Below are 25282 nucleotides of genomic sequence, written 5' to 3'. Positions count from 1 at the left end.
AAATAGCATGTGTTTCATCTTTCAGTCTTTTGTCATTATTTTGTATCCTGAAAGTTGATGCAACAATGTTTTGTCTCTTGTCAACAGCATGGCCATTCATTAACACCAGACCCCTGCAGTGCCTCTGTACCTCACTTAACACACACACAAGCACAGCAATGGAGAGGCCACCTAATGTAATTCCCAACGGTGAGCTGTCACCCTCCAGTAGACATGTCTGTTTTATACAGTCCACTCCCCCATAAGAGTTTTGTCTTGTCTTTGACAGTAGGAATGAGAGGAAGGCTGCAAACAGTTAAGGCTCTTGGGGAAAAAAAGGTTTCGGAAGACATTTAATCCTAGAAACAAATTTTAAGAAAACCAGGACAGCAACTAAACTACAACATATATGTGACTGTAAAACCTTGGGTCATAACGCCATCATCAAGGTTTTCCCATTTTACACCAGCAAGTCTTAAACAGTCCACTATATCTAGGCAGTGGGGAAAGCAAGGACAGAAAGGAGAGATTGACATAAAGGTGCTTTTGGATCAATATGTTGACTTTTGGGGTTTTATGATGCAAGACAGCAGTTTTATCTCCTCTTCTTTCACATTCCACTGAGCCTCGTGCTTCTGCATCTGCTCTTTGCAAGATTCCACCTCAGGCCAGCAGGGGTGAACACAGCTCTCCAGTCGGGAGACTTGCTTGCACTTTGTGAAAGCATGTGACCGACACGTCTATGCCCCCTTATTAGCCAGGGCCACAATGCAACCTTATTTAAAAATACACAGTGGAATTCCAGTAGAGCAGTGAAATCTGAGAGCCATGAATTATAAATACAACAGGAGGAGAAAAGCAAGACGCCCACAGACACTCTCAATGTGTGTGACTTGATGTTTGTGTGCATGTGTGTTGTAGCTATCACTAAAGTTACACATTGCCAATGTCTTTCTACACATACAAAGAAATGAGTAGAGCAGCCAACATAAAACATATATTCCATCCAAAAAGATACAGAGAGTGGGACTGCCAAACATACAAATACACTATCTCCAAACCTGGCTCTGCTGTTTTAGTGTAGCAACACTCCACAGACAGGAGCAATCTGAGACGGTTATGGCATCATCTCTCGCAGCATAAAATGTGTAAAACGTACCCATTGCCAGCTATAGAATTAAAGTAGCGAATGTGAGGAAAAAAAACGTCTCAACTTTGAAAAGTTTGACGCCATAAGGAGATATTTAGCAGTAGAGTAAAACTAACACCTCCTGTTAAAACACGATGGCTGGTAGAAAAGTACAGCTCTTCGCTACAGTTATTGGCTTACTTCAGCCTTTTGCGCTGCGATTTGTTAATGTCACATTCTCTCAAATAGTGAAATGTATAGTGGGTAGTTTTCAGTCTATTACTATTACTATTAGTCTATTTCAGTACCATTACATCAATTTATTGATTACCACTAGCCTAAAAAGACCACTAATATGAAAAAATGTGAGGTGTAAACAAAACATCGGTTAATATCATACACATTTTGTTTTGAATCTCTGTATTACAAAAGATAATGAAATTGCTCATGTTTGTTGCCACAAAAATATGTGGTTTTCACATGACATTTCTGAAACCACCTGTACTGTCACTATCTTGAAATTTGAATTTGTAAAAAAAAAAAAAAAAAAATAAGGATAGATTTAGTCTGCCCTGGTAGCCCAGATTTGCAGGTAAGATCTAGAAAGATGAAATTCACGCCTACAGCAGTCGTGGTTTATTTGTGGTATATACAAGAATATTGCGTTAGTAAGCAAGTAATGATAAGAATGGCTAATGATCAGACAACGGCAACATTGGCACAGTACCTACACAAACTCAAACCTTCTCTAAATAAAAGACAAAGATAAAGTCCTTTCAAATAAAACATCAAAATACATCATTTGTAGCTGCCTTCCAAAACGGCACGTACAAGCATTTTCTGATCTGACGCCCCTCTTGGCAGGACAACATAATTTGTCAGCGCCCTCCAAAATCATTAACTTCGCATAAAACAAGAAATAAAAATGTCTGATGCTATACTCATACCTGCAAACTCAGAAGGACTGAAAAAGGTGACACATTTTGACAAGCCGACAAGCTCGCTTTCCATTATAATGTTAACGTTAAACATGTTAACAACAACGTTAGAAAAAAGCTGAAGCTGAAAAGCTAAAGGAAAGCTGCAGCCAGGGGCTTTTCAAAGAATGTGACACTGCCGTTATCTTGACTGGCCAAATGACTCGCGTGACGTATCACCAAAGATCTTTTATTGTAAAGAAGACCGCAGTAGGTTTTTGAAAGGTAGGTTTTTGTAAACCCCCCCACCAAATAAAAACTCTTCGGATCTACACAATTCACGTGGATGACATTTTCCCATTCAAAACGGCGATTTTCGCCGAAAAGCGACTAGCATGCAGGTATGTACACTGCTATAGATAAGGTTTGGTTAGGTTTAAGCACAAAAATGGTTTGGTTAGGGTTGGGGAAAAATTGTGGTTTGGGTTCAAATAACTGTTTGATGAAGGTTAGGAAACAATAGTCATGGTTGAAAGAAACCAACGTTGACTGTTAAATGAAACAGGAAACAAACACCCAACACATCAAAATCCAACACCCAGATCTCCCACCACAGAGGTAGGATATACCAGGGTGATGCTTTGTGGCTCTATGCCAACTTTGCACAACTACCTTATTTGCTCCGTTCGGCCGTAAAGGTCATTGTCACTTAGACGTAAAGAGACTCGCCAAATAATCATCAATCAAAAATCTTAAATTCTCATGTCTTCTTGGGTGTTGAAGCGTTTAAGTTCACAAAATAATTCCACATCCCCCTTTATAACCATCTCTCTACTTTCCAACCCCTCACCCTTGTATTTAAAGAGCTTAAAACTGATGAATAGTAAAGGCAGGAGCAGTGCAGCGTGGTGAGCAGAGCCCCAGCCTGTGGAAACAGGCCTCAGTGTGGATGACAGGCCTAACGAGCTAAATATAGCCTTCTGGGTTATCTCCTCTGTGGGCGCAGCGAGTCCGTTGTTGCTTCACATTATTTACGTGTCTGTGCATACACACTCTCTCTCTTTCCCTCTCTATCTCTCTTTCGTTCATTTCACGCCCCCCCACACAAGCACATCACTAGCTCTCTCTCTTGCACTCTGTGTCTCATACTCTCTTTTTTCTCTCTCTCCCTCTCTTTCTCCATTTCTTCCCTTCACAGCATCTTTTTTCACCCTCCATCCCTCCTCTCTGCAATTCTGTCCCTTGGTATCTCTCTTTCTCATTTCGTCTTTCTCATTCCCTTTCAGCATTTTTTTTTTCTCTCTCTCGCTCTCTCTCTCTTTCACTCTGTATCTCTCTCCTGCCTCTATCACCCTCTCCCTCTCCTCTTTTATTCTCTTTATCTCTGCCTCTCTTTGTATCCTTCCCTCCCTCCCTCAGCAGCTCCCTGTTTTTTTCTGTCATACACTCTCTGAGCCATTTCTCTCTCAAGCTATCTTTCCCCTTTGAGCCTCTCTTTCACTCCCCTCCCTCTCATTTTCTCTCCCTCTTTCCCTCCCTCTCATTTCTGAGCCATGCCTATGAAGTAGCATAGCGCTGTCTTAGCCATCCACTACACTAGAGTGAGCCCCAGTTTGAATAATATAGCCTGGATTGCTAACCGTCGGCCATGTTAACCTATATGTATATGTCATCTGCACCTGCAGCTCCCTGACATCCTGCCACAGGGAACTGTTAAAGCTTACTGTTGAACTTAAATACAACAACAGAAGATACTCTTGTGCTATTTCTCTCCCTCCTTAGTTTACCAATGGCACAGCGGTAACAAAGGCCATGACATTTAATATGCACGTTTGATCAAATGTCATCCATTGCCCCTGTCTAAGAAAAGACAGAGAACTGAATCTATGCTGGTACGCCACCACTCCTATTGTATAAGATCGGGTGGTGAGGATTTGCAATGAAGACGGTGGATGTTGGTCTGGGCTGTTTGTTCCACACAGTAATTCTGTGAAACCACAGCTAAACTGGGGAGTGCCTGAGATTAGGAAAGTGGGTGATTTTTAAAAGGTTTGTGGTTTTCAGAGGCTTTTCTTTGTGTGTGTTCTGCACTGTATCATATTTATGCGCAGATATTTCTTCTTGTATTTTTCTTACCACTTTTAAAAGCCTAGTGAGGATATTTTTTTTAATAAAATGAGGTCAGTTTGACATGTCCTTTTGTTTTTAACGGACCAGTTGAGGGTCCATGTTTGGGTAGTTTAGGATCCTAAACAAAACCTTAACAAGTTTCTGGCTTTGTAATTACATGGATTTGGTATTGTGCAGCACATTATTTATTCACAATTGAATTGCATTTATGCAGGTGTGAGGAAATGCAATAACTTTCAAATTGAATAAAAACGTCCCTGTATTGGGTTGAGGATGTGACTAGGAGATTATGTCGTAACTTAAGTGTAAATATACAGAATGACTAAAGGTTGATTAAGGTTACAATTTAACTCCACATGTTAAACTGTCCTTGAGCAAGACACTGCACAACCACTGCTCCTAATGCTTTGGATGGGTTAAATGCAAAGATTGAATTTCACAACACTGTAGTACGATTGTATGTGACGAATAATAAAGTTTCTAAGTTATCCTAATTTTTTTTAGGTAAGCTTATGTAATTTTTGCAACCACAGCGGCCCCTTTGGTCACAAGTCACATATGAAGGACAATGGCACATTACATTTCCCTTCATTTCTCAAGATTCTCTTGGTCCTAGAGAGGTTAACTTCATGTTTTACCTTTGTGATAAAGCTACTGTAATGCTTATCTTTGATATGCTAAAAGGGTGTTTTATTGCTGATGAATTCATGTTGCTGCGGCATGACGTGCAAAAGAAAGAATGTGTTATTTCTTTCTTTAAAAGTAACATAGTCACGCTTTAACTACTGTATGGATATCTACCACAACGTGTAAATACTGTATAACTACTACAATGTTTCACAGTATTATAATGTCATCAGTTGTAAAACATTTAAAAAAAAAAACTTTTATAAAGTAGTATTATGTTATGCCATTATCAAACAGTATGTTTCATAGTTATCCTATTTAGATATTTATGTCATTTTGACAGGTTTTGATTTTATTAGGCATTTACATTTACATGCACACTAACATTCCACTATTATTCCAAACATGACAATATTCCGGATTTTATATAGGTCATGTAAACAGCATATTCTGTTTAGATATTCTGAATTAGGCCTTACTCGGAATGTAGCATTTTCCGATTAAGACACATGGGATATGCAAATATTATTGGGTTTTAGGAGCATTCTTTGTACAAGTATAGAGTGCATTCGGAACATGCGTCTCAATTAGGTTTTTACCACAGTTTGCGACATGTGGTCTCTTGTCTGTTCACAGCCAGCAACAGATTTTTGGATAGGCGCAAATATCGCAATGCAGACCTTTTCAAAAAGGTGGTTGTAGGAATAAAAAACAGAGGCTGTGTTCGCAGGGTCAAACAAGTCCGCCACAGGTGAAAAACGTCCATAAATCCTATTTTGTAAACTGCATGTAAATGGGAATATTAGTAGAATATTAATTTTCATTAGCCATGTAAACAGTTTAGTAGGAATATTGTCTTTAAAAAAAAGTTTTAAAAAAAAGGAATATTTTGTGCATGTAAATGTCAGTTATTACAAGAATTAGGATTAGTTAGCGCTTTAGGAATAAAGATTGCAAATAGAAGGTCCTCATAAGAACAGAAGAACAAGGGTGTGTGTGTGTGTGTGTGTGTGTGTGTGTGTGTGTGTGTGTGTGTGTGTGAGTGAGTATAGATGAATGAATGTGTGTATGCTGTGTGCTTGTGTGTTTGTTTTATCTGTTTATCTTCTGCCTGTTTGTCTTTGTGCTTCTATATCCATTTGTCTGTCTGCCAGTATCCCTGTCTGCTTGCTTTTCTTTCTCACACTCCGTCTATTTGTCCATCTATCTGCCTGCCTGTTTCTCTCTCTCTCTCTCTCTCTCTCTCTCTCTCTCTCTCTCTCTCTCTCCATCTGTGTGTCTATCTAGCTTACGGCCCTGATCCTGCCTGCTCTCCCAGGTTTATGAAATGCGAGCAGCTTAGCAGATGGTGCATATCGTATTCTGGTCGGCTCTGTGTGGGTTTTGTACCACAGACGAAGGCTTACAATACATTTGAGCCTTTAGTCGCACAGACACATCGACGCAGAGGGAGCTCGGGCTGTTAGCGCACAAGAGAAAACAGAGAGAGGAAGAAGAGACACAGACTTAGTCTGAAGGGGGAAAAAATTGGAAGAGATATGGAAAAGAGAAGAAGTAGGTTTAAGACAAGATAAATAGCGTGAAAGAAACAGAGAAAAACATACAGTATACTGGTTTACTAATGGATTGTAGAAATATATTATGATTACAAACTTGTTATCAAGCCACTGGATGTTGTCCTTTCAAAATGATTTAAATATGATAATCTGTCTGTGGGTTTTGAAAATCTACATTACGTCTATTGCCTTGGCATTATTTTTTGTTATATAAACATCCTATTGATCTAAATGAAATGAGAAGTTAAAAAGTGACAGAGAGAGAAAGACATTCTGAGAGGAGGAACAACAGAGAAGTGAAGAGACAAAAATATTTTGCTCCTGAATGACATAAACACTAAACCACATCAATCCAGCTAAAGAGAAGCACAGATACAACTCCCTTGATTGTAATGCCTATACGAGAACCCATCAGACTCTTTTCAGTCTTCAGAGTTTCTGCATGGCCCAGTCAGACTAACAAATCACTGAACAGCTCTGGTAAAGGTCTGATTGGACTCACCATGATGTAATGCCTCTGCATCTCAGTCTTCTCACTGGCCAGCTTCTCACACTCCAGCTTCAGGCTGCACAAGGACGAAAAAAAGGACACACAGGGATTAGATGGTGTATTTGCATCCACTGAAATAAATTATAATTTCCACAGGACTTATATATTGCAGAGGTCAAACAGAGTTTAAGGCCGTGTAAAGATACCAAAAAAAAAATATTCTTAGCCACACCTATTAATGCTAAAAGTGACTGAAAAAGATCACCTTCATGGTAGCAACCGCCAGCAGGGTGTGTCTTATTCACCACTGCAATTCATCCCACCTCCATGTGAGGTCAGTTTGACAGGTCCTTGTGTGTCTTGTGTGTTATATGTGTCACATGTACATTGGTGAGTTTATGTTAGAGTTCTGCTACTGAGCTCAAAAGGTCCTGATAAAGTCGGGTTTTTGCCTTTTTGTTGTGTTCTGCTTTTTTCTTCTATCAAGCCCAGGTTTGGTTATTTCTAAAGTACTTTCAAACGTGTTTAAATACATACATACATAGCATCAGTCAATAATGGATGAAATAAGGACAACACTTTCCAAATGCAAGCTACTCAGAATCCCCTAGTTATTCAGGAAAGGCTTCATTTTGTGTGTGTGTGTGTGTGTGTGTGTGTGTGTGTGTGTGTGTGTGTGTGCGTGTGTGTGTGTGTGTCACTGAGTACTACCAGTCCAATGCCTAGCTGTAAAGTACTGTTGCTGTTTCGCAGCAGGCTGTTCAGCCTGCCCACTGAGGTGTGAGCAAGGCTGGATGGTTTATTTCTCTAAGCCAAGGTCACTTCTGGTCAGCCTTATGATAACGTTACCCTCAGTGACCTGCAGCTCTAGATTTTTTTTTTTTTGAAAAGACCTAAATTGCATTACTTATTTTATTCGATATGTCGGAAACTATAATCTCAGTTATTAATGATTTCAGTTAGGCTGTAACAGAGTGTAATGGCAAAAGCAACTAGCATAAATAATGGAAGAATTTGAAGATAAGAAAAAAAAATATTTATTTAATTGTAGTAATATCAAAAGAGGAACCGGAAATCTCTGCAATAAAAAAAACAGTGAATATGAAAAGGACATTTGAGGTACACTGATAAAGTGAATGAAAGTTAAAGAAATAATAACTTTTTTTTGATTTCCTTAATTTTAGCAAATATATAATAATATAATATGTATTACATAGATTTATGCAAAAATGATCAGTTAAAGAAGTGTGTAAAGCTTTGAGATGGTTGAGACTGGATTTGGTGTGAAGGGTTGCAACTCTATCAGTCACTAATATTTTGTACATTCAGTGTCGCAATAAAGATTAAAGGACAGCACTTGCACGCTGACATTTTGTCTTCACTGGTTCATATATTCAAGAATTTAACACCCACTTCTACTGAACTGAAATGTGTTGTTCCTATAATTATTACATTTAGGGCTGCAACTCACTATCAGTCTCTATCAACTATGTTAACCATTGACATTCATGACATTAACTTATAATTTGTAAATACTATGTGGACATTTGTGTATATACGTGTTGTGCTTGCAATGTAATGTTGTGTGTACCTGTGATACTGCGCCTGGAGGAACTGGAATTCCTCCTTGATACGGTCCAGGGTTTCCAGGACTGTGAACTTGAAAGACTGGCCGGGTTGTAAAGGGACCTGCACAGGAAAAAGAAGGAGAGAACGAAAGGATGAAAAACGGATATTGGTGTGTGTGTGTGTGTGTGCGTGTGTGTGTGTGTGTGCCTGCGTGTTTGTGTGTGTTCCTGCTCATAAAAAAAGAGATTGTATGCATTGTGCCTGTAATGTATTTGTGTAGGCACATGTGCACCTGCATAAGCCATACATGTAAGTATGTGTGTGTGTGTGTGTGTGTGTGTGTGTGTGTGTGTGTGTGTGTGTGTGTGTGTGTGTGTGTGTGTGTGTGTGTGTGTGTGTGTGTGTGTGTGTGTGTGTGTGTCTGTGTGTGTGTGTGTGTGTGTGTGTGTGTTAGTGTGTCAGGGAGCAAGGCAAGGGGAGAAAAAAGCCAAGATGAAAGTGAGAAGGAAGGTCACTTCCCCTTCCCACACATCATAAAGCCGTGTCCTCTCTCTCTCTGTTCTCCTCCTTCTCTAATGACTTCCCTCCACTGCCCCCATCCTTTCTTCCTCTCCTCTCCTCTCCTCCACATTAGCATCCTCACCACTCTACCAGGTTGCTAATGTATTCCAGCCTACAAAGAGCTGAGAAGGGAGGAAACGTCAAATGAATAACTTATAGGGAATCACTGTACAGTCTCTCACCTGCTAAAAGCTAAAGAAGACCCAACAAAACAAGCACCTCCCTGGGGTCCCCCCCCCCCTTACCACCAACACCAACCCTCCATGTGTGTAAAGCGCCTCTGACAGCTGCCCTTCTCCTCCATAGCCTTCATGAAGTTTTAGAAGCATGGGCACTCTTTTTTGATGTTGTAGTTGTTTATGTTTGCAGATGGGCCTTAGTTTCTAGCTAGGAAAATCTAGTGTAAGCAGAAGTGGTTGTGGGTTTTGGACATAATGCTTCTAGTGCAAAGACAATGACATCTCATTGGCATCCCACCCTGCAAATGCTGCCCACTGTATTGTTGTTTTCTCATATAAACTCCAGAGAATCAGGTCCTGACCTAGTCCAGAGTTGAGACAGAGATTATCCGTGTTTCTCACCTACCGAAAATACTCTGTTTGGTTTACCTGAGGAGCGGCGCCTTGGTATAGCGTGCATGAGGACATGATGGGACATGACGCAAAAAGTCACAAATCACAGTGTTTTGTTTCAAGCACATCGAAGATGGTGGGTGAGCTGCCTTGGCTCGGATTACGCCGGGGTCACGTAGCCAGTTCGTAATTTGATTGACGATTTCTAGTGTCAGCCCTTACAGACTGAAGTTCCCTTATCTCGTCGTCTCTCATTTTCGTATTTTCAGATGTTTGCATTCTTACGGTTTTGTGCTAGTCATATGATAGAAACGTCATCAACACGGTCGCTGTGAATTCTCCGGACAATGACCTGCTCTATTCACACATGGGCTCAATCGGACATTACATGGACTTTGTATTAGGGAGTTGGAAGGGTAAAGTCCGTTCAACGTCCGGTCCAACTGATTCGGACATTTGCGTTCTCACACACTGCTCCTCCGAGTAATGTCTAGATAAGTTTAGGGTTGCAGTTCATGTGTGAAAGGGGCTCAAGATATGTGCACAGCCAAACCCACCACACCACAGCTGAGGAACCTGAGGAATCAGCTGAACCGTGATCCCTGTCGTGGTGGGCGAGTGATTCTTCCTCTGTGCCACACGGACAAACCTACACCCATCTCTTTAGCCTAAATAACACACTGATGCAGCAGACAGAGAAACCTGAGCTAATCTAACCCTGTCCCAAGTTTACTGATGTACTGTGGCCCTCAAAATTAAGTTTCCTTTTTAATTACGATTTGGCACTGGCAAACAGCAAAGACTCAAAATGCAGCTTTGATATGAGCTCAGGATCAAATTTCAAAAAAATGAGAAAGGATATGCTTTGGTTGGAATGGATGTACTCAACTTTACAATTGTATAGTATAATACCGCTGATGATACTGTCATTCTTCAAACCAGTATCTAAAGCCACAAAACATACGGAAGTCTTTTTACTTATTAACCCAAGCCGACTATGAATTTATCCATCCACCCATTTGTTCATCTGTTCACATATCCATCCATCCATCCAAACTGAGCGGCACAGTGCAGTGGCAACAGTGCACATGGGTGGCTATCGGCCTGCAGCTACAGCTAAAAGATTGGCGGTTTCAGTGGCGGGGCTTCATTAGTCTAGACAAGCACAATTCAATTAGATTTCAATTAGTCCGACGGTGGAGGTCAGGGACGCGGTGGGTTCCCCAGTAATTAATCCACGGACCTGGGCTGAGCTGAGCTAAACTGAACTGAGGCAGGCATAGCAGGGACATCTAGATGGCTGCATGGGCACAATCCACACAAACCATCTGTCTGTGTGTGTGTGTGTGTGTGTGTGTGTGTGTGTGTGTGTGTGTGTGTGTGTGTGTGTGTGTGTGTGTGTGTGGGATAGATGAGGATGGGGGGTGTCTGCCAACAGATCCCCGCTGACCTTGATTCGCACCACACACACTCACTGGGGGAGGGGGTAGAGGGAGGGGTGGGGGGTAGACAGTGATCTGGCACACGCAGATACCAACACACACGCCCACGTAGCCATGAGCGCATTGAAAAACACACAAACAAACAAACGCATACTACTGCACATGCAGATTCACACTTAAGGTACACAAAAGCAAACAAAACACACAAACCCACGGTGGGAGGAACGGGAAGGATGAAGGGATGGACTGATGAGGGGGAAAAAAGGCGTAAGAGAGATAGATACTCATCTGACAGAGAGAGGTATGGATGGACTGAGGGATGGAGGGAGTGATAGACTAGTCTGACATCTTTACAGAGGAGTAAAAGAATGAGCAGACAGACAGATGATGAAAGAGTGGCGCGCCTGCTAACAGAGAGATAGCCAGCCATTCATCTGTCTGACACCAATGGGGTGGGAAGATGAAGAAGAGAGAGAGAGAGAGAGAGAGAGAGAGAGAGAGAGAGAGAGAGAGAGAGAGAGAGAGAGAGAGAGAGAGAGAGAGAGAGAGACAGAATGAGAATCATGCCGTCTTCGCAGTAGTCAACACAGCCTTGTCGCTCTACCCTGTGCACTGTCCATCCGTCTGTGCTAATACTGCTCCCACCATCTGCTGCCATGAACACATGAACACACAGACACATACTCAAGCGGATGCACACAGATAAAGTGCTGCTGGCGGGTTACATCAGCAGCACTAAGTCATCTAACAAAGCCCATAGTCACAGATCAGGATTATACAAGAGATCTGCGAGTGACAACCGTTGGTGTCAACATGGCGTCTTCTGTAGTGTGCTGATGAGAGAGATTTGAATTCCTTTCATCTGTTGGACAAACACTCCAAAATGTCTTTCCTTTGATTCACCAATTGCACCTTTTTGAATGAGTTCCATGGACCCAGGAGCAGTAAAACTTCTTATGTGCAGAAAAGGAAATGAAAAATACAGAAAAGGTCCTCAGGCAAGAGGAGCAATATTTGCTGCCTGTGCTGAGCTCTGCCTGTCAGGATAAAGAGACAAGCATGGATAGCTGGTATCAAATTAATTCATGCTAATAGGAGACTCTGTCTCAAGGACACTTCAGCAGGTGAAAGAAAAACGGAGCTATAAGTTATCTAAGGGGATAAATCTGCATCCTTCTGCAGTGTTTACAAAAATGGAGGCATCATCAAGTCATGCCGTATGTACACCAGAACTAGCATTTGATGTTGGAGTGTGTCTGGTCTCTCCTGTATTGTGACAGATGGCAACCCAGACTGTTAGGGGTCCAATAGTGCATCACAAAGGGCCAAAAAACAGCCTACAGCCTGTGTTGTCAATGTGATGTGTGTGTATGTGTATGTGAGCGCCGTAGCAGCCAGCATAGGGGATCCTGAAACCCAAAACTGATCCGGTTAATCTAGGAGGGGGAGTAGGGGGGAGGAAGGGAGGGAAGGGTCACTTGCGCAAACAAACACACACACACACACACACACACACACACACACACATACACCATGTGGGATCACAGTCAATCACAATTTGGTCGAGCTGGCACGGGCAAGCAGAGAATTAGGAAGGATTATCTATAGGGAGGGACGGATGGAGACGAGGGGAGGGGAGGAGGAGGTGGGTGAAGCCCATTGCCCTGTATCACATAACAGGATGGCCACAACTGTCATTGCACCTTAACCAAAAATTAAGAAAAATTGTTCACAACATGTATTGTAAATTTCACATTATGTTTAAGCATGAGGTTTGCATATTCTTTTTTTGCACCGAGTTAAACAAATAAAATCAATAAATACCATCACAAAGTCTCTTTGTGACTACCGTAGTCAGTGTTACTGGTTACGCATAGAACCCAACTGCTACTGGATTTTTGAAGCCAATAATTGACATTTGACAGTTAAAAAATCTGATAACGACATTCACTGTTTAGTTTTTATGTTAAGTAAACTCTTAACATAAAAACATTTTTGATGAGGACCCCCTGAATTTGGTTATTAGAGAACTGATGAAGATTTACAAGATTCACTTTACAAGTGAAAAGTAAATTAGTTGGCAGTGCTACTATTTTATAGCGAGACCGTTTATACATTTCCCCAAATATACATGTTAGGCTTCTCTGTACTGAAACTTCTGGTTAATTATCAGCCAACATACACTCAGTTGATCAGATTATAAGGCACACCAAGCTAAAACTAATGTTGTTGAATACAACAGCCTACCTTCATGAAGGTTTTCTGGTAAAACTGCAGCCTTCAAAATGATTATACAGTTGGTTTAACATCTCATTCATTGAACTGTGTTGTTATACTGACAGCTTACTATGGCCATACCATTTATTTTTTTAATAAAGGTAGGTCGAATAACAAACACCTGTCTGTATAATGCGATGTACAGGTAGCGCAAACTACATCCTCTAAAATGATTATAAAGTTTAATCAGCACCTCTATTGAACAGTTTCAACAAAAACATTATATTATAGCATTTGTGAAGGGAGGATTCGTTGCAGGGCTTTTGCATTAGACTGCATTAGTTTTAGCTAAGTGTACCTAATAAACTGGCGTGTATAAGCCAATACTAATATATTCTAATAAGCTAATTAGGGCTGCAGCTACCGATTATTCCATCGATTAATCGAGTAATCGGATAAGAAATGCTTAGTAGGAAATACTTAGTAAACAGCTACAGTAAATATTTATTATTGCTGTGTACTAAAAAAAAAAGGAAACCTGTCTATACAAAAGACAGGAAAAGACTTTTTGAAAAAGCAAAATTTTTTATTGCCAAATTCCAAGTACATTTTTGGTGGCCCAAATGTTAATATTTTTCACCCCCTTCCCCTTCTTGCCTCTGGCTCTTTGCACTGGATATGCAAAAGAGCTGTTCACTAAGCCCAGGTAAATGTGACTGTACAAAGCTTACAGCAGGGCTATTCAACTACACTGTTGTGGGGGACACATTTTAAGAAGGCTAATACACAGTGAGGAGAAAGAATAAAGAATGCAGACATCACCGGCATGATGACGTCATTCACGTGCATATTAAGTGCCATGCTGGGGGGAGGAGCCAGTTTGTCTCCGGCAGCAGCTAAGTTTCCAAAGATTAGTAGCAAACTAATAAACAGTCAGACTACAAACCGACAGCTCTCGTTTTAGCTTGTTGGTAAAACATGGCTATTTGCAGAGTAGCATGCTGTAGGCTAGTTGTGTAAAACGAGTGGTGGACGAGAGCAGCAGACGTTAGTTAGCTACCTTGTGTCGGGTTCGCTCCGTGAAATGGATGAGTAGACTGGATGTTTTCTACAGAGATGATGTAGTAGCATGTTTGCAGCTTAAAATGATCCCAAACTTTCTGTCGTTTTCTCTCACCTGTCTCTTCTCTTAGACCCTCACTATTTTCGTCTTCGTTCATTTGTAATCTGGACCGTCAGTCTCGTGCATAGACAGTATATAAACGGTCTTGTCTCCACAGAAGCGTCAACCTGTTGTGTGCGCTAGTAATTATCCTCCGTGCGGAAACACAGTGAGCCGTACAACCTTAATTACATTGATTTAACGAAGCTTCAAGGCAAAGAATTTTGCTTCGAGGATTTTTTGTAATCGAATTATTCGAATTATTCGAGGAATCGTTTCAGCCCTAAAGCTAACAGAATTATCAGTTGGGGTCTACTCACAAAAACCCACAATTTTTCTGATATAGATATTAGAAGTTGGAGAATTTGCCTGGTCGATGCTTGAAACTAACTTGCTTATCCCAAATTTCTTACACAAGGTGAAATATGTAACCTTGAGAAGTCGCCTCCTAGCAGCTGTGACGTTTCAACAATCAAGTTTGACTTCATGCAGTGACTTACACCACTTATTTTCAGTCACTCTTTTCCCTTCCCTTTCTGTCTGAATATTAGGTTTGTCTGTCTGTTTGTTTGTCTGTCTGTCTGTCCATCCATCCATCTCTCCATCTTTTTATTTTTTTATTTTTTTTTATTTTTATTATTATTTTTTGCTGTGTTAATTTCATCAGGTGGAAAGCACTGACTGCTAACGGGGGTGTTTTCAGAGCACTCCTGTTTCACAGGTAACAGTCTGTCTTCAGAACAACCCCCTTGTTTTCACTTTTTGGCTCAGCCCAACCCACTGGAGACAGAATGAAGAAAGTACTAGAAGGCCTTGGTCTGGTGGTTTGCTGCATATTTATTTAATCGTGAGCGTTTAATTTATAGTCAGTCCTCCTCTACCATGTCAAAGACATCGGCAGTGTGGCAGCATTTTACAAAAATAGATAATGGAAAAAAAGTTGAATGCAAAGTTTGCAAGCAACAGTTTGCATATCACAGCTCAACTACAAACATGGCATATCACCCAAAAACGGTAAGCTAACTTGTCTGCATTAGGTTGCCCCGTCTGTTTTGATTAGGCTATATGAGCATATCAGAATTGGCATATTCTAATGTTTTAGTCTAATAATCGTTTTATAACTGCAGGCGCACCCGCCCACAACTACGGTAGCATCCCCCAGGGTTAGCCGCGAAGCTGAGCTCCTATGTTCAGCCTCGCTCTGTGCAAGGACATGCACAGAGCTGCTGAAATTATAGTGTCTGTCAGTTATTATAACATTTGACAAAAACAATTGTCTTATTGTATATTATTGTATAGTATTATGTTGCATATTCCTCAACAGTTCTTGTGCTGATATCACTAGTGATATTGCGCAGGTGCACGTGATGCAACGCTGTCAGAGCTGACAGACAGACAGACTTGAGTGTGTCATTTCAGTGCAAAATAATTAGGTTAAATAACGATTTAATATACTGCAAACAGCCTACTAGTTTTTTATGTTTATTTATAATTCATTTAGACGGAAAAGGCTACCAAGTACTGCGCAGCTAATTAATCTAACGCTTTCTTCGCCCCCCACCCCGCAGTCGATTTTTAGTCGAAATTTCAGAACTTCAGTCGACCAAGATTTTCTTTGGTTGATTACAGCCCTAAGAGAGACCGGAACTGTGAAGCAGATGCAGGTCTGGGAGTGATTAGGACAGAAATGATTATATCTGTCTGCTTGTATTCTCTGTCCATCTGTTTAGCCCCTGGCACACTTTCTACCAACACATGAGTATTCACACGGTATAAGCAGGCATGCCAATGCATGGATGCATTCATTCGAACAAAACACCCACAAAAAAAATATTTTCTCTTTCTTGTGCCCTCTTTCATGCTGCTCCGTCTCATTCCTCCCTCCCTTTACTCTCCTTTTGTTCTTTACTTCTCCTTCTTAGCCCCTTTGTTCTTCCTTTTGCCTGTGTCTCTCTGAGACAAGCAGAGACACATTCAGATAACGCATGAAATAATAATTGGCTGGTGAAATATTTAGGAAAAAGGCACACGAATAGAAGAGAAATACCAAGTGTGGCAGAGGAGTGTCAGTGCCCCTTGTGTACATGTCTGTGTGTGTGTGTGTTTGTGTGTGCTGAAGCGAGCAGCAATGAACATAAGCAACAGCTCATTGGTTTGGACTCTGTGTGGATGAGAAACTGGAGAAGAGCTGCGGGGAATGTAACGTTCATACAGTATCATCCATCTCTTTAAGACGCACTCACATTTCCATCTTTCTATTTGAGAGTTTTGTCTGCATTTCTGCAGACCACTTAAACGTTTTGATTACTTAGAGAAAGCCAGCCAGCTTCCCAACAACAGAAGCTCATTTATTGAGTTTTTCCATACACGTGCTGGCTTGACTTGACTTGACTCGACTTGGCTCGGCGCGTCGGCCCATCACGGCGAGGATTTGCAGTTCCCTTACTACAGGACTACCCGCTTGAAGGTGTGTCTTCAATGGCGTGACTTTTCAGGGCTACTGCTCTATAGTAGCTCTATGTATTTCGCTTGGAGGCGGGTGGGGTGCATTTTGACCCGACTCCGGAGATGGTCCATCTCGGGCGTGGCTCGGCACAACTCGGTGTGCTAAAACTAGTAATGGTAACGCGAATCAGCGAAGCATTGTTCGACACTGCATGACCAAAAATGCCAATGGAAAAAATCCAGTAGAGTTTGGGGCCCTCTTGTTGTGAAGAACCACTGAACATCTTCGCCAATCACTCAGTCCTTAAGTTTGACAGTCAAACCAGCCAGTTAAGGTCAAGGTTAAGGTCTTATCTTTCTACTCTCACGTCATCATAACATAACATAAGTGAATGGAGCGATTGTTAGAAAATGTGTATATCCTTGTGTGTTTCATTAAACCTTTAGAACACTTTGAACTGAACCCTGCTTCGTGTTGCTTTGTTCTCCGAGATCTCGTAACTGCTTTCAGAATCAAGTCACAGAAGTTGAGCCAGTAGATGATAGGATACGAACCACAAACAGTGTTTCCCACACATAGACTAATTTGTGGCGGTGCGCCACATAATCAACACCGGCCGCCACATATTGCGTTTCGTTATTCTTTTTTTTCGCTATTTAAAACACGCAGTGTATTCGTTCAGCTGCATTTCCTTTCCCTACTCTCCCTCACACACACACACACACACACACACACACACACACACACACACACAGCCCCTCCCCTCCACGTGAAATTCACAAGTTCACAAGGTTGATATCTCGTGAACACCTTTACACAATCATACATTAAAAAGTGCTTTTATAGAGTCCCGACCCTTAACAAACAAGCGATTGCGCCTTCTTTAGAAAGTTGTTGTGTACTCTTACACTGAATGTTTGCTGCTTCAATCCAGATGAGTATTGAAAAGTATTTTCCGCAACTGAAAAAGGCACGTGTTGAGGATGAGGACCACCCTGAACCGGAGATATCAGTCTGAAACAGAGCTGAACAGTCCGACCAGTGTAATTACTTATGTTATTAATTTGTTAACAATATTTTCAGGCTTCAACTAGTGCTGCTCAACACTAAGGGTGAGAAAGAGATAGATTCGTTAGGCATTGAAGAAAGAGTAGGAGAGGAGGACAGCATCCAACATGCTGCTGTGGTGGCGCCCCCACCCCCCCCCCAGTCAGTCAGTCATTCAGTGAGCTAGGCAGTTAATGCTGCAGCTCACCAGTCAGCCACTAAGCCAGCGGTGGATTACAAATCAGGGAAAGATTGGCAGCCAAAAGAGTCTCTGGACTCCATCCAAGCCTTGCTCTCATCGTTTCTTTTAATGACAAAGAAAAAACACAGGATTTAAGGATAGAAAATGGCCCATATTTTTTAATCAAGAGAGCAGACTTAATCTGGGTGGCTGCTGATGTCTGACTAGAAGTTGTTGGTTACTTGTACGACTTTTTGCTAGTACTGTGGGTCGTCTCATTACAGCTGTATTGTTGTTACTTGACTTTTTGCCATTTTACGGTGTTGCCTATGCAATGCTGAATGAAATTAAATGTAAACAAGACGAGGACAGAGGAAAGGAGGGGAGAATGTCATCTGTGGAAGGTGACAGCAATCTGCTGTGCTGTTTACCGTACATGGCAGCCACTAATGTTGGGAAAAACAAACTGCCCGACACAGCTAGATGCCAAAAAACTAAAAAGGTCCAGTGTACGTGAAAAAGCTAACAGTGCACATTTGCATGTCCAAAAAACTGTATAACATTTGCAAGCACAGTCACACAATTAAACACACTAATAAGTAGTTGTCCTGCCACTACAACTACAAAATGTACAAATTCAATCTCATGCACATCAACACACACAGACATCAAAATTAAACTTAAAGACACACACAAACACTCTTATAGCAGCTCTGCCCTCATTAATGGAGCATATGTGATGTCTGTGGCCACATATTTGGCAATAGTTTGTTTACTTGGCCGTAAAAATAAAATGTTTCCCTACTGGTCGCCAAAGGAGAAGGAAGCCCTCCCCATACACACTCTAATACACACACACACACACATATTATTTTATGGATCCAGAGTGTTATTTTGTCATATAATACTGCCGCAATTGATGGAAAAATCTACAGCTTCAGCAACTAAACAGACAACAAGTCCAACTTTTCCTCTTTTTCTTTCACACTCACTCTGTCTCTCTTTATCGTACGCTTTCTGAATGAACTCTGTCTGATTTTGATCCTCTATAATACAGCCACCACAACTCCTAGTGCTGAGGAAAAAAATGGTAGTATACACACATACATGCAAACAAAGCGGCAGCTTTAAATTTATACTCACACTCGGCTAAACCTTTCTAGATGCTGGATTTTTTAATACATTTTACAATAGAAACCTGCATTTTTGAGAGGAGGTTTTGTTTGTAAGGGTAAAATGAAATGAATATATGTGAAAATGGTATAAAGGGTAGCAGTTATAGACATCTTTCTTAACAATGAAAACACACAGTAAATCCTCTCTTTCTTTCTCTCTCTCACTGGGGTGTGGCAGCCAATCAAGGGCTTGTACATTCACAACAACAGTCGAGGTCAGACTAGGACATTATTTACTGTTATTGTTGTTGGCATACAGTGCACACAAACCGGCACCGCTCTCCTTTCCCCTTCCTCTCCCAGATCTAAAAACGCACACACACACACACACACACACACACACACACACACACACACACACACACACACACACACACACACACACACACACACACACACACACACACACACAAGCACTTTTACAGGAACACAAGGACAAATACAAACATGTACATGGTACACACACACCAAGACATATACATTCTTACTGCGTACTGCCGCTTCTTCAGCTGTTTATGAAAAGTCATAAAGTCGTAATTACACGACTCTGCAGAGCCATGCAGTCATCCGCTCTCTCTCCCCATTCCACCAAAAGCGGATCGGCTGAGGACCGGCTCCGCTGCGTATCGGCTCCGTGCTCTGCCGTCTGTCAATACCCACCAGGTCCGGATTTGTTGCGGCACGGCTGCGGCCATGACTGACAGCTGAAGTCACGAGGACCCATGAGATCTGGCGAATTCACGTACAATAGAACCACAAAACCAACAACAGTTTGTTTCCATCCAGAGGAGTAGAGGGGAAACAACTCTGTGCTGTGTTTTCAAGGTGTAGTGCAGGGAAATATGATCCGCCGTGAGCACGATGTATTTTATTTTGAAAATTCACCGAATGTTTTATTTTGTTCCTGTGCTCGACTTGCTGCGGAGCTCTCCGGCGTCCGGCAAAAATAGAAGCTGTGCGTATCTGCTCCGGAGGGCTGCGGATCGCCGGTGCTGTGCCGGAGTCGGAACGCAGCCGTTCCGCAGCCGTTCCGCAGTCAGTGGAAATACACACATTGACTTTAATGGAAACCTAATGACTCTGCCGCCGTTCCAGAGCGGATCCGCAGACGTTCTGCAACCGGTAGAAATTGGGGGTTACGCCACCTTCCCACTGGCACTTGAAATCAGCTCCGTAATACGCAATACTCCTCCAGTGGACGTCGTACTACACTGTTGAAAAGCTTCGGAAGCGACTCACAAAAATAACGGAGAGACTAGAACGACTGATAAGTGTCTGAATGTACGATTCTCTATGACTGCTCTTATACAAATATAAATAGAAAGGCTGCTGCGTGGAGAAAAGTTGCCCAGGACGTTGACATGTCACGTTGGTTAAATGTGATATAGCGGTATAATGTCAATAGTTCGATGTCTGTTGCTAGTTAACCAATTATCATTAGCAGGTTTGTTTATCAGTACCATAGCAACGCTAACTTCCGCTGGAATTGTCGGATAGGAACTGTCCGTAGCCTTTCGCAAGAGTTACATTTTTTGAACGTATCCTGATGACCAACTGACACACCGCACTTGTTCAGACCCGGTTCGGACCCATTCGCATGCGGTCTGCGAATCTCCATAGGAAATGAATGACTTCCGGTCGTTTCGAAGCCATATCGGAGCTGATTTCAACTGCCAGTGGGAAGGCGGCGTTAGGATGAGCAACTGGAACAGTGACAGGACGTCATCACTCACGAAGTCATGGCAACCAAATAAACAACAGGGTGAGTACCTCTTGTCACTCAATCTTAGGCAAAGTGACAAACCGCGACGAAAGCAGCGACATGAAATCCACACTCACGCGGGTCCCGTGAAATATGACAGCTACATTTTATTGGAAAATAGCATTGTGGACCCTGAATTTGATGAATTTACTGTTTATCAGACCCCAGATGAGACAAGAATTTAACGTTAGCGAATGCTGCGGTGATGATCCCTCTGCCTTTAACTCCCCGCTGCAGGAGACGCTGTATTCCTCCGACACACTGTATTAACGTGACTGGTTTGAAACCATTTTCCAGGTTAGTGGCGGTGCATACCACTCAAAACCAACATGAAAAACGTAGCTAGTAATGTTCACTGAGCGTTTTCTTTTGTTGTTAAACTGTGTGTAAAATGAGCAGTGACTTTAAATCATCCTACGGTACCGTCTATTTGCTGGATGGTTTCAAGGTAACGGTCGGTAGCTGATAAGCCCGTACTTTTTGACGTTCAAAAATCCAGTGGAACCAATTACAGCTCTGCTCGCCCGGCAATCAGCCATCAGTTTGAACTTTTTCCTACCAGAGAGCGAGAAGAAGAAAAACTGACTTCTTCTCTGATAACACTGCTTGAGCCGCATTGAGACACCTTTCTTATCACTTCCAAAGGGACACAAATGAGTTGAATGGTGCGGCATTCAAGGCAGCTCTGTCCTCCCTGGCTGCCTGTCGCTGACAAGAAGTCAGCCGAGATCTTTGACTGACACCAACAAGGATGCATCAAGGCTAAATCTTTAACAGTGAAACATCACCTCTACTTTTTATCATCTTGTGGAGACTATTTTGAAAACTGCCACTGTCAATGCAATCAGGAATGAGTTGACTTTTGAATTTTGAAAATCAACTTCTGAAAGTCATCAATCTCATATTGCCCTTTTTACAATAGGTACAACACAATCCAGGTGTGCTTATGGTTTGGCATCTGATTTTATTTTCTGGCAACATACATCAGCTCTTTAATGCAATGCTTTCTAGCAGCCAACTATGATTTTTAAAATATTGGATCTTCTTCGACTGCACCAGCAAGGAGAGTTTTGACAGGGGTCATAGTTCAACTGTGCTTGGAAAAGCAGAAAAAAACTGGATAAACTGCATATTTTATAAGTAACCCTGTTCTGCATTTACGAGGACAAACACACACGTCAGTAAAAGCTTATTCACACATACGTACACACAGTCTGTAACCACAAACACACACGCATACGTGCACACACACACACACACAACTGTTCTTTGCACTCTCACACCTCTCCACAGATCACATTTCATAGCAACACCAGAAATAAAGTTCTACTGGCAGAGGAGGGCTGCAGAGGAAGAAGGAGAGAGGGAAAAGAGAGAGGCAGGAAAACAGAAAAGAAACATAAGGAGAGAGATAGAGGCTATCGATCGGTTGGAGTTGGCTCAATCTGGGATTGAACCTTATCACAAACGCAGAGCATCGCAGCAGGAAGCTCTCTGATCCGCCTCTAAAGGAGAGAACAGAGGAATGTTCACGCTCTATTCTTCCTTTGCATCTCTCATTCATTTTCATTTCTCTTTCCACCGCCGGCCATGCCTTTTTAAAGAATTATTTCTCTCCCCCTCTTTATCTTTCTTGGCTCTTACATCTTTCACTTTCTCCCTTTGTTTTTCACTTCTCTCTTGTTTCTCTCAGCGTCTCTCAATACTATTCCAGCGGCTGGCTTATTAGCATTCTCTCTGTACATATAATTGATTCCTCATGCCTTCCTCTTGTGAAAATGTCATTCATAATTCTGTGTGATAGCTAGCTGGCTGGCTTGCAGGCTGACTGAGTGGTTGGCTGGCTGGCTGTGAGGCAAAGTGGCCACTGACCCATTTGTAGCAGATACAAGAGACTGACAACCAAATCTGATTATAGCAACCAGACCGGGGCCCCTTTGAAACGAATGGCCTAAGCCAGACTGAGCCTAAGCTGTCATTCATCCTTCTGCGCTTTTTACTCTTTTATTTAACCTTAATTTTACCCTGGCAGGTAAACTAATAACACATTCTCACTGCTGATGAAGGGTGAAACTGAAGGAGGGAAATTACTTTAAGAAGGTATTAAAGGGAAAGTACTTGTGCACTCACGACCTTTCTTAGCGGTAATGGAAATTAATTCAACTATCAATTAAACAGCCTGCCTGCCTGTGTGTGTGTGTGTGTGTGTGTGTGTGTGTGTGTGTGTGTGTGTGTGTGTGTGTGTGTGTGTGTGTGTGCAAGTGTTTGCTTAGCAACCGAAATGAGAAAATGGACAGCTGACAGTTTTACTGACCAATTAACACACACGCACAGATCTATTCTCACACACATGCTGCCATGCACACAAACAGTGTCACATATACACACACCTAGAGACAACAAATGGACACATACACACGAAAAATGGACACACACACACACCAGCTGAAATGTTTAGATTCAGTTATATGCCACCTACACAGCGAACCATCAACAAGATCTCAGAGCACCTGGTTGCAGCTGACAGGGTGTGTGTGTATGTGTGTGTGTGTGTGTGTGTGTGTGTGTGTGTGTGTGTGTGTGTGTGTGTGTGTGTGTGTGCGTGCGCGCATAACAGGGAATCTCTTCACCCTAACCCTTCCCACACTTCTCCCTCCTCATGTTACAGTACAGTCCTTAAAACTAAACAAGAAAGAGGGACAACAGAGACAAGCTGAAAAAAGACAGATAGAAGAACAGAAAGAGAAAAACAAGGAGAGACCAAGAAGCAGGGAGATATAAGGAGAGACAAAGAGGAAGTAAAAGGAAGAAAGACACAAGATAAGAGAAGCAAGGATGCATGAAGACACAGAGAGAAACGGAGAGCAAAAGGAGAGCAGAGGGAGATACAAGTGACAAGGTGAATCTGAGACATAAAAAGCAACTAAGAGATTGGAGTTGAGACACAGACATGGAGAGAAACAGAAAAAAGAGTCAGACAGACAGGAGAAGGAGACATAAGGAGGGACTTACCGGATGCCTACCCTGAGGGTACATGATCCCAGGAGAGGAGAGGCTGCCAGTCCGTTTGATGGCCAGGTTAGTCCCCTGGCCCTCCACTCCTCTGCCCTCCACCGGTTACACAGCCACACAAACACACACACACACACACACACACACACACACACACACACACACACACACACACACACTCTGTAAGTCTAGTCCCTGCTCCTTAGCTGGGTTTAACACAGCAGTCTTTACTCTTCCAAAGTCTCTCTCCTTCTTTTCTTCTAAGGCGAATTCCTGTTGACACACAACTGAAGAGCGCTCAATCCGTCGGTTCGTTTATCCAACAATGTCATGATAAAACGGAGCGCCAGACTTGTACCTCCTCCTTATCTTCTTTTCCCAGTAAAACCAAAGTCTCGGTTTCTCCACCTCCTCGTCTTCCTCTCAGCGTGTCTCTTCCTTTTCCTCACCCTGTGATCAGTCAAGGTCCACACGTAGTGACATGACACTGAGAATTTCATGCAGGCAGGCTTCCATCTTCTTCTCCTCCTCCTCCTCCTCCTCCTCCTCTTCTCCTCGTGCCTCTTCACCCGGCCGTCCAATGGTGAGACATCCAAACATAAACACACACTCAGCTCCGTCCAAATAGTCTTCTTCTCTGCTTTTCCTCCTTCTTTACCCTCTCTCTGACATACTGAAGCCTCTGCCTTGACTGCTGCTGCAAAAAAAAGGAGAAAAAGGAGAACAAGAAGAGGAAGATGAAGAAAAAGGGAGGGGAGAAGGGAGAGAGGGAGAGAGAGTGAGAGCTTTGTTTTTAATCTAAATGTGGAAAAAACGCAAGAGGAAAGCAGGAAAGAACAGCAGGTCAGTGAAGGATCCAACGGGCTTTTCAGCAGCAAGCCCTAGACTGTAATATATTGTGCCTGTTGGCTTCAACACAAACACGACAGGCTGCTAAAGCTCCTCTTAAGGTGGAACTGAGTAGATAGAGACACCCAGTCACACAGAGAGAGGGAGAGAGAGAGGCAGAGGGAGGGGAGAGAGGCAAAGAGAGAGATGGATCCCTTTTCAATTGTGGTCAGACAGACAAAGCAATCAGTCATGCACAAAGACTTAGGCTCAAACTGATATGAATCGAGATTCACACACAGAAACACTCCAACACACACAAATTTATGACAGCTATGTGGACACACTTGTTACGCAACACAAGCGCGCACACACACACACACACACACACACACACACACACACACACACACACACACACACACAGTTGCACATACACACTGTAATAGTTACTTAGAGTGATACGTTTATTACCCAGTT

General features: G+C 42.3%; 1 protein-coding gene across 6 annotated transcripts in view; it reads right to left on the bottom strand.

Moving 5' to 3' along the window:
- tle2b (TLE family member 2, transcriptional corepressor b) overlaps positions 1-24879 on the bottom strand; it is an 84918-nt gene extending 60039 nt beyond the window's left edge. For 2 of the 6 annotated variants that reach the window (XM_078259061.1, XM_078259064.1), the window contains exons 1-3: positions 23975-24878; positions 8420-8517; positions 6841-6904 (exon numbers count right to left, since the gene is read on the bottom strand). In XM_078259061.1, the coding sequence (XP_078115187.1) occupies positions 6841-6904; positions 8420-8517; positions 23975-23998 (186 nt within the window). In that variant the 5' untranslated portion in view covers positions 23999-24878. Of the gene's footprint in view, positions 1-6840; positions 6905-8419; positions 8518-23974 lie in introns of all 6 variants that reach the window. The other 4 variants (XM_078259062.1, XM_078259063.1, XM_078259060.1 and 1 more) reach the window with 3 other exon arrangements.
- Positions 24880-25282: the final 403 nt, after the last annotated feature.

The sequence above is a fragment of the Sander vitreus genome, chromosome 9 (genome assembly GCF_031162955.1).
Source record: "Sander vitreus isolate 19-12246 chromosome 9, sanVit1, whole genome shotgun sequence".
NCBI lineage: Eukaryota > Metazoa > Chordata > Actinopteri > Perciformes > Percidae > Sander > Sander vitreus.
The sequence above is the reverse complement of the archived record's forward strand: the minus strand, read 5'-3'. Positions and strand labels throughout refer to the sequence as shown.